Genomic DNA, 15,942 nt, shown 5'->3' on the forward strand with positions numbered 1-15,942 from the left:
ATGTTGTCTTACTGATGGTGTTGAAGTGTTATTCAGATGTCAGTTTGCTCTGATGAGATGGAGGATACCACAGCATTTTAGCCTCAAGGAGAAAAATAACTTAATTGGCTATGACCAGAGGAATGGTTCTATTAGCAATGGCATCAGATTTAGCCACTGTTGTAAATATAAGTAAAAGGTTAGATATGCAAAGTGGGTTTTTTTCGTCTTTTGGAGGAAAAGTTCTAATTCTATGTGTCCTTCATTTTCTTCTCCCCTCCCTTCCCTCCCAAATGACCAATTACTTTTTTTATATGTGAATTTATTTACAATTATTTTTTCTTATAAGCCACTTGGGAGTTGTGTTATTTTGGAAAGCAAGGGACAAATAATTTAAATAAATTCATAGCTAAGTCATTATGTCCTCTTGATTTCCGTTGTTTATGAAATGGCCAGATCACCTTTGTCCTTCCCATTTCCCCAAAGAGTCTATTGCAAATATGTTTCTCTTGGCAAAAGTATAACTAATCTGATTTTATGCTATGAACATAGTAATGTTTCGGGTGGGAGCTAGTCCTTTACATGCAGGATATGTACTCTGCAAAATTTGCCATTGGAATCTGAAAGTTCCAGTATGCACAACCAAAATGAGCAATATTCAAATTAGAGGTTAGTTAATATATGATTGACTAAGAGAGGGTAGCAGGAGATTGTGGGAGTTGCAGTCTGATGTATCTGGAGGCTGGTAGACGGCTTCGTTGACCCTGGACTTAATGAAGCACGGTGGACCAACACCAGCAGATGACGTGGCTCCCCAAATCAACACAGACTGTGGAAACTTCACACTGGACTTCAAGCATCTTGCAGTGTGTGCCTCTCCATTCTTCCTCCAGACTCTGGGTCCTTGGTTTCCAAATGAGATGCAAAAGTTGCTCTCATCAGAAAAGAGGACTTTGGACCACTGAGCAACAGACCAGGTCTGTTTTTCTTTAGCCCAGGTAAGACGCTTCTGACGTTGTTTGTTGTTCAGGAGCGGCTTGACAAGAGGAATACGACATTTGAAGCCCATGTCCAGGATCCGTCTGTGTGTGGTGGCTCTTGATGCACTGACTCCAGCCTCAGTCCACTCCTTGTGAAAGTCCCCAAGACTTTTGAATGGCCTTTTCTTGACAATCCTCTCCAGGCTGCGGTCATCCCTGCTGCTTGTGCACCTTTTTCTTCCACACTTTTCCCTTCCACATAACTTTCTATTAATGTGCTTTGATACAGCACTTTGGGAACATCCAACTTCTTTTGCAATTACCTTTTGAGGCTTTTTCTCCTTATGGAGGGTGTCAATGATGGTTTTCTGCACAACTGTCAGGTCAGCAGTCTTCCCCATGATTGTGATTCCTACTGAACGAGACTGAGAGACCATTTAAAGGCTTAGGAACCCTTTGCAGGTGTTATGGCTTAATTAGCTGATTAGAGTGGGACACTTTGAGCCTAGAATATTGCACCTTTTCACAATATTCTAATTTTCTGAGATTGTGGATTTGGGGTTTTCATGAGCTGTATGCCATAATCATCACAATTATGACAAATCATGGCTTGAACTGTCTTGCTTTGCATGTAATGAGTGTATCTCATATATTAGTTTCCCCTTTTAAGTTTCATTACTGAAATAAATGAACTTTTGCACGATATTCTAATTTTTCGAGTTTCACCTGTAAGCAAATGTTCAAAGTGAGGGGATCTCTCTCTGATAATCAGATCGACCCAACATCTGATCACAGTATATATGTACAAAAAGAAAGGAAAGGAAAGGAAAATAATCAACAGGTTAGGCCAAATATTCATTTTTTTTCTTGCCAAAAATAGCAATGTAAACATTTTCAGTAGGGTATGACATTATTCATACTATTGTTAATAATACACAAACCTTTCAGGCCTGATGTCATTTTAGGACCTCTGCTAAAATGGCTGCCATTGAGGCAGAGTTCTTTGTTTCCTATTTTCTTGGACAGAGTTGCACATTTCCAGTAATTTTTTTCCCTCTGGGAAACAGTCTGCATTATCTCCTGCTGTTATTTTCTAAAATATTTTTTCTTAGATTTTCTTCTCATTGTTACATGTATGAGCCCAAGAGACATTTTATTTAAAAAAGGCAAGTGATGTTAGAGATTGGTGTTTGACAACATGTCAGTTTGTATCTTATTTGCCTTTAATTAAAGGATTACTTCAAATATTTACTGAAGTGGGACAAGAAACTCTGTGAGAAGGGATTGCAGAAGTAAGTGTCCATAAACACACATTGGTGCCTACAGACATATCCTTGCCTGCTTTTCCTGCATAGACATAGGCACATATATGTTGAATACATGTGTAGCTAGCATTGTACAGGTAGTCCTTGACATACAATCGTAATGGACCCTGCCCATTACTGTTATATGTCATAATAGTCATAAAATGGATAAGCCACATGACCAACCTCATTTTAAGACTTTTTTGCACCATTTATTAAGCAAACACAATAGTCTTTAAATGAAAATCATAGTCATTAAGTGAACCAATGGGTTTGCTATGGCATGCACGTTTGCTGAAAATGGAAGTTAGGGCCATTTTTTTGCCAAACCTGTCATAAATGCAGTCATGTTGCCAAGCACTCAAAGTTTAGTCACATGACTGCAGAAGGACCTGGGTGTCGAAACTTTGAATCTAGGTCAAAACCCTCCTTTTTCAGGTTGGTCATAATAAAAAATGATCATTAAGCAACTGGTCCTAAGTTGAGAACTACCTCAAAAGCCCAAGAATTTACCAGAGTCAACAATCTTTACTTGATGGCTATGAGTCACTGTTTAAAAAAAACAACAAAAGAACAAAAAACTGGCAGGCACTGGAAAGTGGAAACAAGGAAATTAAATTTTCTGGAATAAAATTTTCTGCCTTGTAAATTGGAAGAGATAGAAGAACACACACTTGACCGCTTGCCCAGGAGAAGAACCTTTTCGTTCCTTGAAGAGAAGGTAGTAATTAAGCAGGTTGGTGGAGGAGAAAAGGAGCTCATTAGTCAAGAAACTTGGTTAACAAAAGATTGACAATTCTCTGGGTTACATAATACAGGTAGTGCTTGACTTAACGACCACTCTTCAGCCCAAAATTTCTGTTGCTGAGCAAGACAGTTAAGTGAATTGTTTTGTCCCATTTTACAACTTTTCTTGCCACAGTTGTTAACTGACAATTGTTAAGTTAGTAACATGGTTGTTAAGTGAATCTGGCTTCCCCATTGACTTTGTTTGTCAGAAGGTCTCAAAAGGGGATCACATGAACTTGGGACACTGTAACCGTCATAAATAGGAGTCAGTTGCCAAGTATCTGAATTTTGATCATGTGACCATAGGGATGCTGCTATGGTCATAAGTGTGAAAAATGGTGATAAGTTACTTTTTTCAGTGCTGTTGTAACTTCAAATGGTCACTAAATGAATGTTGTAAATCGAGGACTACCATATCTTTTGTTTAGTTTGCTCCAAAGAAGTTTAAGAAGATATCCAAGCCACATCCTGGACAAACAAATAAATAAAAAATGCTCAACTATATGGGAGTACTTGGCTAATCTAAGTTGGCTAATGTTGAAAAGCTAAGTAGTATCACCCCTAGATTGCATTTGAGGGTCTAAGGTACTCACTGTGGCCAATTCATCATGACCAACTCATCACAGTCAACTTGCCACAGTCAACTCGCTACAGGATGAGCTGCCACAGCCAACTCACCACGGGACAATTTGCTGTGGGACAAGAGTTACACTAATATCGAAGAAATGATGGAACAGAATTGTTAAAGAAAGGATGCAAAAGGAGGGACAAAATGAAATGTGAATGACAACAATTAAAATATGTTTAAAAATTATTTTAAATACCTTAATTGAATTGTTGAATTGTCCTACAGTGAGCTGTCCCGCGGTGAGTTGGCCACGAGTTGGCCATGCCATGTTGGCTGCATCAAGATGTCCCATTCTGTGCATTTGATGAGGGCAATGACAGCTCATTGCCTTCTTATTACTAAGCAATCCATGTAGACATGTCTATGGAATGGAGCCAAAGTCAGCTCAGAAAAGCCCAACCCTTTTGCTCAGATGTATTTCAAGCTTATATTGAAAGCTGCAATGATTAGAAAATTAAAACAAAAACAATAGAACATTAATAATTGAAAGGAAGCTGTTGAATGTTGCATTTCTGTGGCACTTATTTAGCCAAAGACAGCAATGTTGCATTTGCTTCAATAGGACAAGGCAATCATCCAGCTAATTGCCGTTCAGCAACAAGGTAGCGAGCATGAATCCCCTCATAAATATATTATACCTTTTTGCTGTAAAATGAGCTGGGCTTTGCTACCTGAAATTGGGGCTTAGAAGAAACTTAATCACAGCACTTGAGTTTCATGGCCCTGATAAATAAGAACCATGTTTGACCTTTACTGTGAGGTTTTGAGATGCCACAAGGGAAATTCTTCCTCGTTTGTGATGCCAAATTTCCTATGAGATTTCAGTCTGTCAGCTCCATGTGCAGCAGTGACATTGATTTCTTCTCTATGCTATTTCCTGCCAATCCAGATAACAAATTTCCTTTAGCAGGTGCCTATCAAACTGAGTTTTGCCCGGTGGAGGAATGGTGTAGCTTCATTTATTAATCATTAGCTGCAATATGATGAACCAGACCTTAATCTTTAACTCTGCGGGTATTGAAAAAGATGGGGGAGGAATGGTCATAGAAACAGAGCCTTTTCTGGTGACATGGAGGGTTTTCATTGTGGAAAATAATAACCCAAATCCTAGTTTATTCCAGTTTTATTCATACTTGCTTTCTGCAGAAAACTTTCTGTTTCCCAATCTCAGTGGAATCTTCTGTGTATTCTTTTCAAGCAAAGTTTCTCAATTTAGTATTTTAGACCTGTTGGAAATTTTGAGAGTAGAAACCCCAATTTATGCAGGATGCCAAGTTGGGGAAAGCTGCAGTAGACTGCAGAGTATTTTTAATGAGTCTATTGTTTTTGCACAAGGTAGAACAAAATCCTATGCAAAAGCATTTTGATCTTTATTAGGGCTGTTCAGCACTTGAAATTCAAAGGCAAAAAGCTTGTTTTGAGGCATCTGGGACACTCAGCTATAGCGTCCTTGGTGCTCTGGGAGCTTGGTTGTTTCCTTGCAGATGTTTCATTACCTGATGATGTTACCTAGTTGGGTAATGAAACGTCTGCAAGAAAACAACCAAAGGCCACCAAGAACCGCGTAGTTCAACCCTGAGCTACAAATATTCTCTACTGCAAGTCCTTCAGTCATGTTGTTTTCCTAGAATTGTGTGGCTGCTCGGTCTGAAGAAAAGACACACTTTGTTGAAGGAGTTGCACACACCTGTTATATACCTCATCTGCCATGAACACACTAGTATCTTTGGCTATTTTGACATATCAGAAAGTGAATGGAGTCTTCATATATATTCAAATTTGGGCTGATTTTGAAGTAAATGACTTATAACAGTATTATTTTATGAAGAGCTCGAAGCAATATGAATTGAGAGGTTAAATATGCATCCCATTAGTTATTATCTAAGAGCAGACTTTTCATTAAATTGTAATAGGCCCTCTTGGTTATCCAATTTAAAAGTGGGGTCTGAATTTATTCATTTCATTGTGCCTCATTTATTCTACACTTCATACTGTAATTTCTGAACCAGGATTTTACCTTTAGTCCTTTGAATGACATGTAGCGGTTGCATTTCAAAAAGTAGTGAGAATCAGTGCATAAATTAAATTCCAGCTCATTTATATTAACATAGATATAGTTAAAGGAATTAATCTTCTGTCATATATTTCATTGGGCTGAGCACACCACTTCACTGTTTTGCACAGACCTAATATATAATTATTTTGCATGTCTGCATCATTAAAAAGAAGGGACGCGGTGACTCAGTGGGTTAGGACGCTGAGCTTGTCGATCAGAAGGTCGGCAGTTTGGCGGGTCGAATCCCAAGTGCCGCGTAGCAGAGTGAGCGCCTGTTACTCATCCCAGCTTCTGCCCACCTAGCAGTTCGAAAGCACATAAAAATGCAAGTAGAAAAATAGGGACCACTACGGTGGGAAGGTAACAGCGTTCCGTGCGCCTTTGGCGTCTAGTCATGCCGGCCACATGACCATGGAGACGTCCTCGGACAAGCGCTGGCTCTTTGGCTTTGAAACGGAGATGAGCACCGGCCCCTAGAGTCGGAAACGACTAGCACGCACGTGCGGGGGAACCTTTACCTTTACCTTTTTATCATTAAAAATTGTAATTACGGGAGATAACCTCTGGAAGCCTTTGAAAGCTTTTAGGGACTGTGTGAGTCCCATCACCTCAGGTTGGGTTGGAGTTTCAAGGTTTGACTGAACAGCAAAACTAAATTGTTTTATGTAGCTAAATACACCTGAGCAATCATAATATGACTGTTCTTGTATGGCTAATAAAATAAATTGATGAACAAAAACCTGGAGTAGCTTTCCTAATTATGTAAAAGTGTGAAGCATGAACTACATTATTGCAAAAACCTCAAAAACCAGAAATTAACTGGGACTCTTCTGTAGCAAATCAATAATGGAGTGGAGAGAAGAAAAGAAGATGGAAAAAGAAGAAAAAATTGTGGAAATATTTATTTATTAAACAAATTTCAATAAATTTGGCTAACCTGGCTATATAGGTGGATTCTGGGTGGCTTACAACATTTAAAAATCCACTGCCTAATAAAGACCCATAAAAAAAACCCACCCTATCACCAGTGGCAGCATCAACACAATCAAATCAGCCCCTTGATTGGCTCTATCTCCACTGATAAAACCCACATATTTAGGGCCTTCAGGGTGAGGGCCAACCATACCTCAGGGGGAATGTTGTTCCATGTAGAAGGAGACACCAGTGAGAAGGGCTTTTTTCGTAATCCCGCCAGATGACAGTCCATAATCGATGGAACTGGTAACAATATCCTGCCTTCTCATCCTGCTGGCCCGGGTGGATATAATAGGGGAGAGGCCATCCTTCAAATAGCGTGGCCCTAAACCATGTGGGGCTTTAAAGATGATAACCTGCACCTTGAATTGTACCTGGAAGCAGACTGGCAGCCAGTATCTCCTGTAAAAGAGATGACATATGTGCAAATCTAAACTTGCACAAAGGTACTCATGCTGCTTCATAAGATCCCCATTTGCACAGGGATTGAACCTCAGTGCTTATCTCTAAAACCAGTGTTTGTTGGGGGAGCATGGATGGGCACCAGAGGCAAAGGAATCAAGCAAGCCTTATTTGGTAGCCATGGGGTGGATTTCAACCTGCCCTCTCAAAGCTACTTAAGAACACCATAGCATCTTGTGCAAAGCAATTCATTAAATGGCTTTAACATCTTCAGGATAGGATCCTATTGTCCAGCTAGATTGTAATGAAGATTTCAAGAGGCAGACATTCAGAAGTAGGTGGATCCTTTGAATTGCACCCAATGGATTTCTGTATAATGCACCCCACAACATTAATAGACTTGTGAAAATAGTATAGCAGAAATGCCCATTTCCTCAACTTTTTAAACAGGGAAGTATTAAAATTGCAATGCACGTGGATTGTATTATGCTGACTTTCCATTTTTGGAAATTGAAACTGAGGAGACAGATGGTGATGTGAACAGATAACAAATGGTGAAGGGGTTTTTTTTGAGTGAATACATTAGATTAATGTTAAATGGTTACATCTGTTTCTCTGCTGTTATGTTCAAATATATGTCATCTTCGTAATTTTAAAGGGTAAACAATTTGTTTCAGAATTCTCAAATATATTTTAGTATTACATTAAATTACATGTCATTACGAATAGCTTGCTGCATTCTCATCTTCAGTCTTCCTTAATATATGCCTGTATAGATTTCATAGGATAGCTAGTTGTGACATAAGCTCAAACGAAGCTGAGGTTGACAGTCATCCTGTAATAATATTTTACATTTGAAAAATTGTAGCTTTTAAGCAATATAGCTTTTGTAAAAACAGTTTGTAGGCATGTTCAAATAACATGAAAAGCAATGAATACACTACTACTGCTGGTGATGACCTATAAAGCCCTACATGGCATGGGTCCGGATTACCTACGGCAACACCTGCTGCCGGCGTCAACCTCCCTCCGTCCAGTGCGCTCCCACAGAGAGGGCCTCCTCAGGGTGCCACCGGTCAGAGAATGTCGACTGGTGGCCCCCAGGGGGAGGGCGTTCTCTGTGGGCGCGCCAGGCGTTCTGTGGAACCGCTTACCGGTTGAGCTCTGGATGGCCCCTGACCTTCACTCCTTCCGACGTGATGTAAAAACTTATTTATTTGAACAAGCCGGCCTGGTCTGATGGGTTTGGGGTCGGGGGTTTTAACATGGATTTTAACTAATGTACTACATCGGGCATAATTATTTAATGTTTTTTAACTTTTGTATTTCGTATTTTGATATTTATTGCCCTGTACACCGCCCTAAGTCCTTCGGGAGAAGGGCGGTATAAAAATCTAATAAATATAAATATATATAAAATATACAGTACAGTGACATGGCTACATTGCATTGTAAAATTAAGCATGCTTGTTGAATTCAGACTGATGTACCCTGTTTCTCCGAAAATAAGACCCAACCGGAAAATAAGCCCTAGCATGATGTTTCAGGATGCTCGTAATATAAGCCCTACCCCCCAAATAAGCCCCAGTTAAGATTGTCAGACAGACACATTTAGTTCTGTATTTCACCAAAAATAAGACCTAACTGGAAAATAAGCCCTCGTGCGACTTTTGGAGCAAAAATTAATATAAGACCCGGTCTTATTTTCAGGGAAACATGGTAAGTAGGTTTCCTGTTTGCAGCCACGTACATATAATATAATAAATACACAATTGTCTCTCAGGATTGACATTTTTGTTGAACATGCAGCTTCTTGCGAAAAAAAATATCCATAAATTAAATCTGAAAGGATCTGATATATTCCACCAACATTTCAGAGATGAAAAGTTCGGCTGCATGATAAAACTGGCAACCCAGTTTAGTGTTACAGCCTTAAAAATGGATTCTCACGATCAGTTTTTTGTATCAAAAAATCTTGCAGCTACAGTATCTATTAGTAGCTGTTTTTAGATCCATCTATCTGCTCATGGATTCTGTGCTGCTTTGCTAGTTTCTTTACTGTTACTGTTGTTTTGTTGCTTTCATTCAGTGGATACCAGAAACTTGAACGTTAAGAAAGTGCAGGAAGTAGTGAGGGATAGGAAAGGATGTGTTTTTTGATTCAGAAAGCAAGAGTGTTTCTCCTAAAGGGATTTCAATAGATCAACATAATAATTAATAATAATAAACCTTTATTGTCAAAGTACAACATATGTACATTGAGATTAGCTGAGCCTCCCCCCGTGCTCTCCCCCCCCCAACACACAGTGACAACAAACCCTCCGTCCTACCACACCATGTGAACCAACTACACCACACACCGGCCTCCCAAGTCAATTCTGCATAAGTTCACAGAGATTATGTCCCATTTAAAAGCCTAACAGCCCATGGATAAAAGCTGTTCTTCAGCCTGTTGGTCCGTCTGGCTATATTCCTATATCTCCTACGGGATGGTGGGAGAGTAAAGAGATACCGTCCAGGGTGTGAGTCATCCCTGAGAATCTTCCTCACTCTTCCAAGGCAATGAGCCCTGGCGATGTCATCCAGTGGTCAACATGTGATTAAAAAAGATTCAGGTAGTCCTCAACTTATGATTGCAACTGGGACCAGAATTTCTATTGTTAAGCAAGGTGTTGTTAAGTGAGACAGACCTGATTTCATGATCTTTTTGGCAATGGTTGATAAGCGAATCACTTCAGTTGTTAAGTGAATTGTGTGATTCTTAAATGAATCTAGCTTCCCCTATTGTCAGAAGCTGACCTGGAAAGGTTGTAAACAGCAATCAGATGAGCCCAGGATGCTGCAACCGTTGTAAATAACATGCTTGTTGCCTAGTGCCTAAATTTTGATCATGTGACTGTAGGGATGCTGTGATGGTCATAGGTGCGAGGACTAATAGTAAGTTACTTTTTTTCCAGTGCCTTTAAGCAGTTGCTAAACAAATTCTTGTAAACTGAGGACTACCTGCACCTTCTCAGGGTTCCGACCACATTCATGATGAATTTTTAGGATTAGAAATGAGAATTCATCACAGAACTTGGGCTTGTAGTAGCTTGTAGTTTCTGGAAACTAGCTGTCCTTTATCTCTTGGCGTCCCAGCTAATGAGTGGGCTGCCAAGGATCATCATATACCTTTAGCAAACGGGAATAAATGACTGTGCATTTGTTGTAACTGTAACAACTGTATGAGTGCTCATTGGAGAAATTTCAGGACTTGTCTATAAGTTAAGTGGCCTAGTGGTTAAGGTACCAGGCTAAAAAGCAAGAGGCACTGAGTTCAAGTCCCTCCTTAGCTGTTCTGTTCCAGCCCATGACCGTCCCTATTTGCGTGTTAGGGACAACCCCTTTTCTTTTTAAATCAATAGGCTGGAAAAAAAAACCAACCTTTTTATTTATATACAGTTCAAAATAATTAGTCCTTAAAAAAAAGCAGCAGAATATTTTCCTTAGCAAAATAAATGGTTCAAACAGCAAACAAGAGTCAAACAAGAAGATCAGCAAGAACATAAACAGACCAGGATTTCCTTTGAAGTTCTATGGACGGTTGCCTTCAGCAACCAGCACCGCCCACACCTTCCCCTTTTATTAGCAGCCCCAAGGCGTGCCTTCTCAATGCCTTCTCCTCCTTTCACTGAGTTGCCTCATAGACTTTCTCTGGTCTGCTCTGCTAAACTGCCTTCTACTTCGAGCGTCTCTAAATAGATTCATCTGTGAAGCCTCAGAGTCCGAATCCTCCTCCTCACACAGCTGAGCCTCATAAAGAACACGATTGGAGGGGAGTGGCTCTTCCTCTGACTGAGAGTCCTGTAATGCATCAGAGCCTCCCTCTCCAAACCCCTCCTCCTCCTCAGATCCATCGGACTCAACTGCTGGGAGCACAGGCTGACATGGAATCACAACATTAGCTATGAAAGCCATCTGGATGACCTTGGGCCAGTCCCCCTTTCTCAGTCCAAATCACATTACAGGGTTGTTGCTGTGCAGATAATAGGAGGAGGAAGGCGTGCTGGATATGTTCGCCATCCTGAGTTATTTGTGAAAATAATAAAGGTGGGGTATAAATATAATAATAATAATAATAATAATAATAATAATAATAATAATAATAATAATAATAATAATAATAATAATAATAATAATAATAATAATAAGAAGAAGAAGAAGAAGAAGAAGAAGAAGAAGAAGAAGAAGAAGAAGAAGAAGAAGAAGAAGAAGAAGAAGAAGTTGGATGGTACCTTGGAGGTCATCTAGTCCAACCCCATGCTAAGGCAGGAAACCCTATACCATTTCAGAATACATTACATAAAAATAAATTAAAATTACTCCTTGCACTAAGGATAGAGCAATACCTCCCTTTAGTTGGGAAGTCTTTTCCTCTTAGATCAGAATATATATGTGTGGAGAGGAAATCTGTTTCTGTGCTTTAAGGCAGGGGTCCCCAACCCTCGGTCTGTCGACTAATACTGGGCCGTGGCATGCCAGCAACTGGTCCGCACAAACAAGCAAAGCCCCATCTGCAGGATGCAGGCAGCACACAAAACCACGCCCCCTCTGCTCCGTGGAAAAAACCTCTCTCCACGTAACCAGTCCCTGGTGCCCAAAAGGTTAGGGACTTCTGCCTTAAGGTGACCTAACAAGAACGGTCTTCAAAGTTCTGGCTTTCTGTTTGATATGTCTCGTTAGCCGAAAAATGGTTACAACCAGCCTCTTGTTCTAAATATTTATTCATTTGTGTTGAAAACAAGTGGAACAGCAGTGTTTAGGCTTTTTTTCAGCGTAGGACTGTTTGCAAAGGATAGATGGCAACCCTTTGGAGATATGGTTACTTGCATTGATAGTTTGAGTTCCCAAGGGATTATTGATGAGTTAGAGAGCTCTGTTTCCAGTGGTCAGTATTGAACTGAGCTTCCTTGTGTAAATAGCTGAGTCTTCAGTTAAATGTCTCGACTGAGCTGCAAAGCTGAGCAGGCAGCTCTTTGGCAATAAGTTTCTGCGTGTACCTTCTAGGCTATTCTCTGTATTATTTTTCAAGGCTTTAAGTCCTTAAAGTTCACCATACTTGGTAGTGCCAGTTCTGACTCTCGGAGCCCACCGTGGCTATAATACTTGACAATAAGTCAAAGGTTCAGCCTTGTGTATAATATAATACTCTGAGATTTATCATTTTAAGAAGCCACAGTTACATTGAGTGAATATTTTTTCCTAATTTAGTTAGCTAACTGTATCCAACTTAATCATGCATCTCATTTTTATTTTTCTTTCTTGAACTACAGATTCCTTTTTCTCTTGTCCAGTTTCCTGTATGGGAATCTTTAAAGGTAAGTCCCTTTGTATAAAATTCTGTGTGTTTGATTTGTTTTTTGTTTTTTAAATATGAACTATTACAGATTAAAAGAGGAGAGGTCCCTGGTTTAAAAGGGCATTGCAGAATCTTGCAGAAATAAAAACAGTACACAAAAACGGGTGAAAATGACCAAGAAAAAAATTGAAAGTGGTCAGATGTTTTTGCAATAGTTGCAGATGTTTTGATGAATTTGAAATCACTGCATATTATATGGATTCAGTCATTTATGCTAAAGAGGTGAACAAAAATGATTTGAATGGTGGAATTGTACTGTTTGTTTGAATAGATATAGTCTTCTATTATATCATGTATCCCTTTCCACAATTTTCTTTCATTATTCTAAAGCATTATGATATATACAAATAAAATAAATAAATAAATAAATAAATAAATAAATAAATAAATAAATAAATAAATAAATAAATAAATACAACCCTAGTGTAATAGCTTCACCATATTGTGATACTTTTGAAGTGCAAAACTAATTCCATTTGTGGCATCTTCAAAAAGAAGCCTGTATGAGTTTGAAAGCTTTCTCCTATCTAAAATATGTGGAATTTATTTCTTCTTTTTTTGCAATGCTAATAGTGACTGTAAAATTTGGAGAGTTAACATCCACATATCTAAAAGGCTGAACTGATACACAGTTTCAATATAAATTGTATCAAATACACTTTGCAGGCTTCATCTAAATATTGTTGTCTTTACTATGCCTTAAACCTGGCTACTGAGAAAGATTGAGGGCAAGAGAAGAAGGGGACGACAGAGAATGAGGTGGCTGGATGGAGTCATTGAAGCAGTAGACGTGAGCTTAAATGGATTCCAGAAGATGGTAGAGGACAGGAAGGCCTGGAGGAACGTTGTCCATGGGATTGCGATGGGTGGGACACGACTTCGTAACTAAGAACAGCAACAACTCTGGCTAATGACCCATCATAAGTGTCTGTAAGTTGCATTTAATGCAAATGCAGGAGTTAGACTGCTTGCAGAGCAGGGGTGCAATATGCACTGCTGTAGGAGTGCATATAGTTGCCTGCACCACTTATTGTGTACTAGCCGAAACTTCCAAATACTTGTCAAAGGCAGTCCCAAGCACAGCGCATTGCAGTATAGCTCAATTTGGAGGTGACCAGGACATAAATGACTGAAAATAGGACCTACCAATTCAGGAACAGACACAACTGGTACACCAGACAAGGCTAGGCAAAGGCTCTTCTAGCCACAACTGCCACCTGCTCGTTAAGCAGGAGGACCCCCAGATTGTACACTGGGTCTCTTTGGTGTAACACAACCCCACCCACAGCCAAAGAGGGCAAAGTCTTGGAAGAAGCCTCAGTTAGAGTGCAGGTTTCAGGAATTGTAAAGAATTAAAGTGGTTTCCTCAAATATCTCCAAGGATAATGGCTCAGTTAAAATGCCTTGAACCCCTCAAATATTTTTAAGGTCTACATTTTGCCCCACCAGGACTCTGAAAGGTGCAAAGATGATTTGGATGGATCGCAGCTTTGCTAGAACCATTTAGCTGTATCTGAGAAGCTGGCTCCCGAATAGTGAAACAGACATTTTTTTCAAGGATTTCATCTTAACCTGACTATATATATGATTTAGTTTCAGAACAGTAAAGAATGGCTTGTGGTATCTACAGGGAGTGCAGAATTATTAGGCAAATGAGTATTTTGACCACATCATCCTCTTTATGCATGTTGTCTTACTCCAAGCTGTATAGGCTCGAAAGCCTACTACCAATTAAGCATATTAGGTGATGTGCATCTCTGTAATGAGAAGGGGTGTGGTCTAATGACATCAACACCCTGTATCAGGTGTGCATAATTATTAGGCAACTTCCTTTCCTTTGGCAAAATGGGTCAAAAGAAGGACTTGACAGGCTCAGAAAAGTCAAAAATAGTGAGATATCTTGCAGAGGGATGCAGCACTCTTAAAATTGCAAAGCTTCTGAAGCGTGATCATCGAACAATCAAGCGTTTCATTCAAAATAGTCAACAGGGTCGCAAGAAGCGTGTGGAGAAACCAAGGTGCAAAATAACTGCCCATGAACTGAGAAAAGTCAAGCGTGCAGCTGCCAAGATGCCACTTGCCACCAGTTTGGCCATATTTCAGAGCTGCAACATCACTGGAGTGCCCAAAAGCACAAGGTGTGCAATACTCAGAGACATGGCCAAGGTAAGAAAGGCTGAAAGACGACCACCACTGAACAAGACACACAAGCTGAAACGTCAAGACTGGGCCAAGAAATATCTCAAGACTGATTTTTCTAAGGTTTTATGGACTGATGAAATGAGAGTGAGTCTTGATGGGCCAGATGGATGGGCCCGTGGCTGGATTGGTAAAGGGCAGAGAGCTCCAGTCCGACTCAGACGCCAGCAAGGTGGAGGTGGAGTACTGGTTTGGGCTGGTATCATCAAAGATGAGCTTGTGGGGCCTTTTCGGGTTGAGGATGGAGTCAAGCTCAACTCCCAGTCCTACTGCCAGTTTCTGGAAGACACCTTCTTCAAGCAGTGGTACAGGAAGAAGTCTGCATCCTTCAAGAAAAACATGATTTTCATGCAGGACAATGCTCCATCACACGCGTCCAAGTACTCCACAGCGTGGCTGGCAAGAAAGGGTATAAAAGAAGGAAATCTAATGACATGGCCTCCTTGTTCACCTGATCTGAACCCCATTGAGAACCTGTGGTCCATCATCAAATGTGAGATTTACAAGGAGGGAAAACAGTACACCTCTCTGAACAGTGTCTGGGAGGCTGTGGTTGCTGCTGCACACAATGTTGATGGTGAACAGATCAAAACACTGACAGAATCCATGGATGGCAGGCTTTTGAGTGTCCTTGCAAAGAAAGGTGGCTATATTGGTCACTGATTTGTTTTTGTTATGTTTTTGAATGTCAGAAATGTATATTTGTGAATGTTGAGATGTTATATTGGTTTCACTGGTAAAAATAAATAATTGAAATGGGTATATATTTGTTTTTTGTTAAGTTGCCTAATAATTATGCACAGTAATAGTCACCTGCACACACAGATATCCCCCTAAAATAGCTATAACTAAAAACAAACTAAAAACTACTTCCAAAAATATTCAGCTTTGATATTAATGAGTTTTTTGGGTTCATTGAGAACATGGTTGTTGTTCAATAATAAAATTAATCCTCAAAAATACAACTTGCCTAATAATTCTGCACTCCCTGTATGGTCTTAGCCAATACAACATAGAAGTGGTCTGTGAACACTTTCAGGAAAGATAATTCATCGATTCTTTGAATGGCCCTAGCCTATGTACCTTTCAATCCTTCGCTCAATTATCTAGAATTTTGTGTGTCTCGGTGAATAGAGCTGGGTTGCCGACCTTTTCAGATGTCAAGCATGCCCTCTCCTAAAGGGGAAAATAAGGGAAAAGGAAGGCCAAATTGGGCTCCAAGACTGTTGTTC

At 39.9% G+C, this 15,942-nt stretch overlaps 1 protein-coding gene across 2 annotated transcripts in view; it reads left to right on the forward strand.

Annotated features, from left to right (window-relative positions):
- The window catches only part of SLC25A26 (solute carrier family 25 member 26), a 169,974-nt gene that overhangs the window by 102,972 nt on the left and 51,060 nt on the right, over positions 1-15,942 (forward strand). For both annotated transcript variants that reach the window (XM_083356080.1, XM_083356081.1), the window contains exon 6: positions 12,426-12,470. In XM_083356080.1, coding sequence (XP_083212206.1) covers positions 12,426-12,470 — 45 coding nt within the window. The remainder of the gene's footprint in view (positions 1-12,425; positions 12,471-15,942) is intronic.

Source organism: Vipera ursinii (genome assembly GCF_947247035.1).
Source record: "Vipera ursinii genome assembly, chromosome: 2".
Lineage (NCBI taxonomy): Eukaryota > Metazoa > Chordata > Lepidosauria > Squamata > Viperidae > Vipera > Vipera ursinii.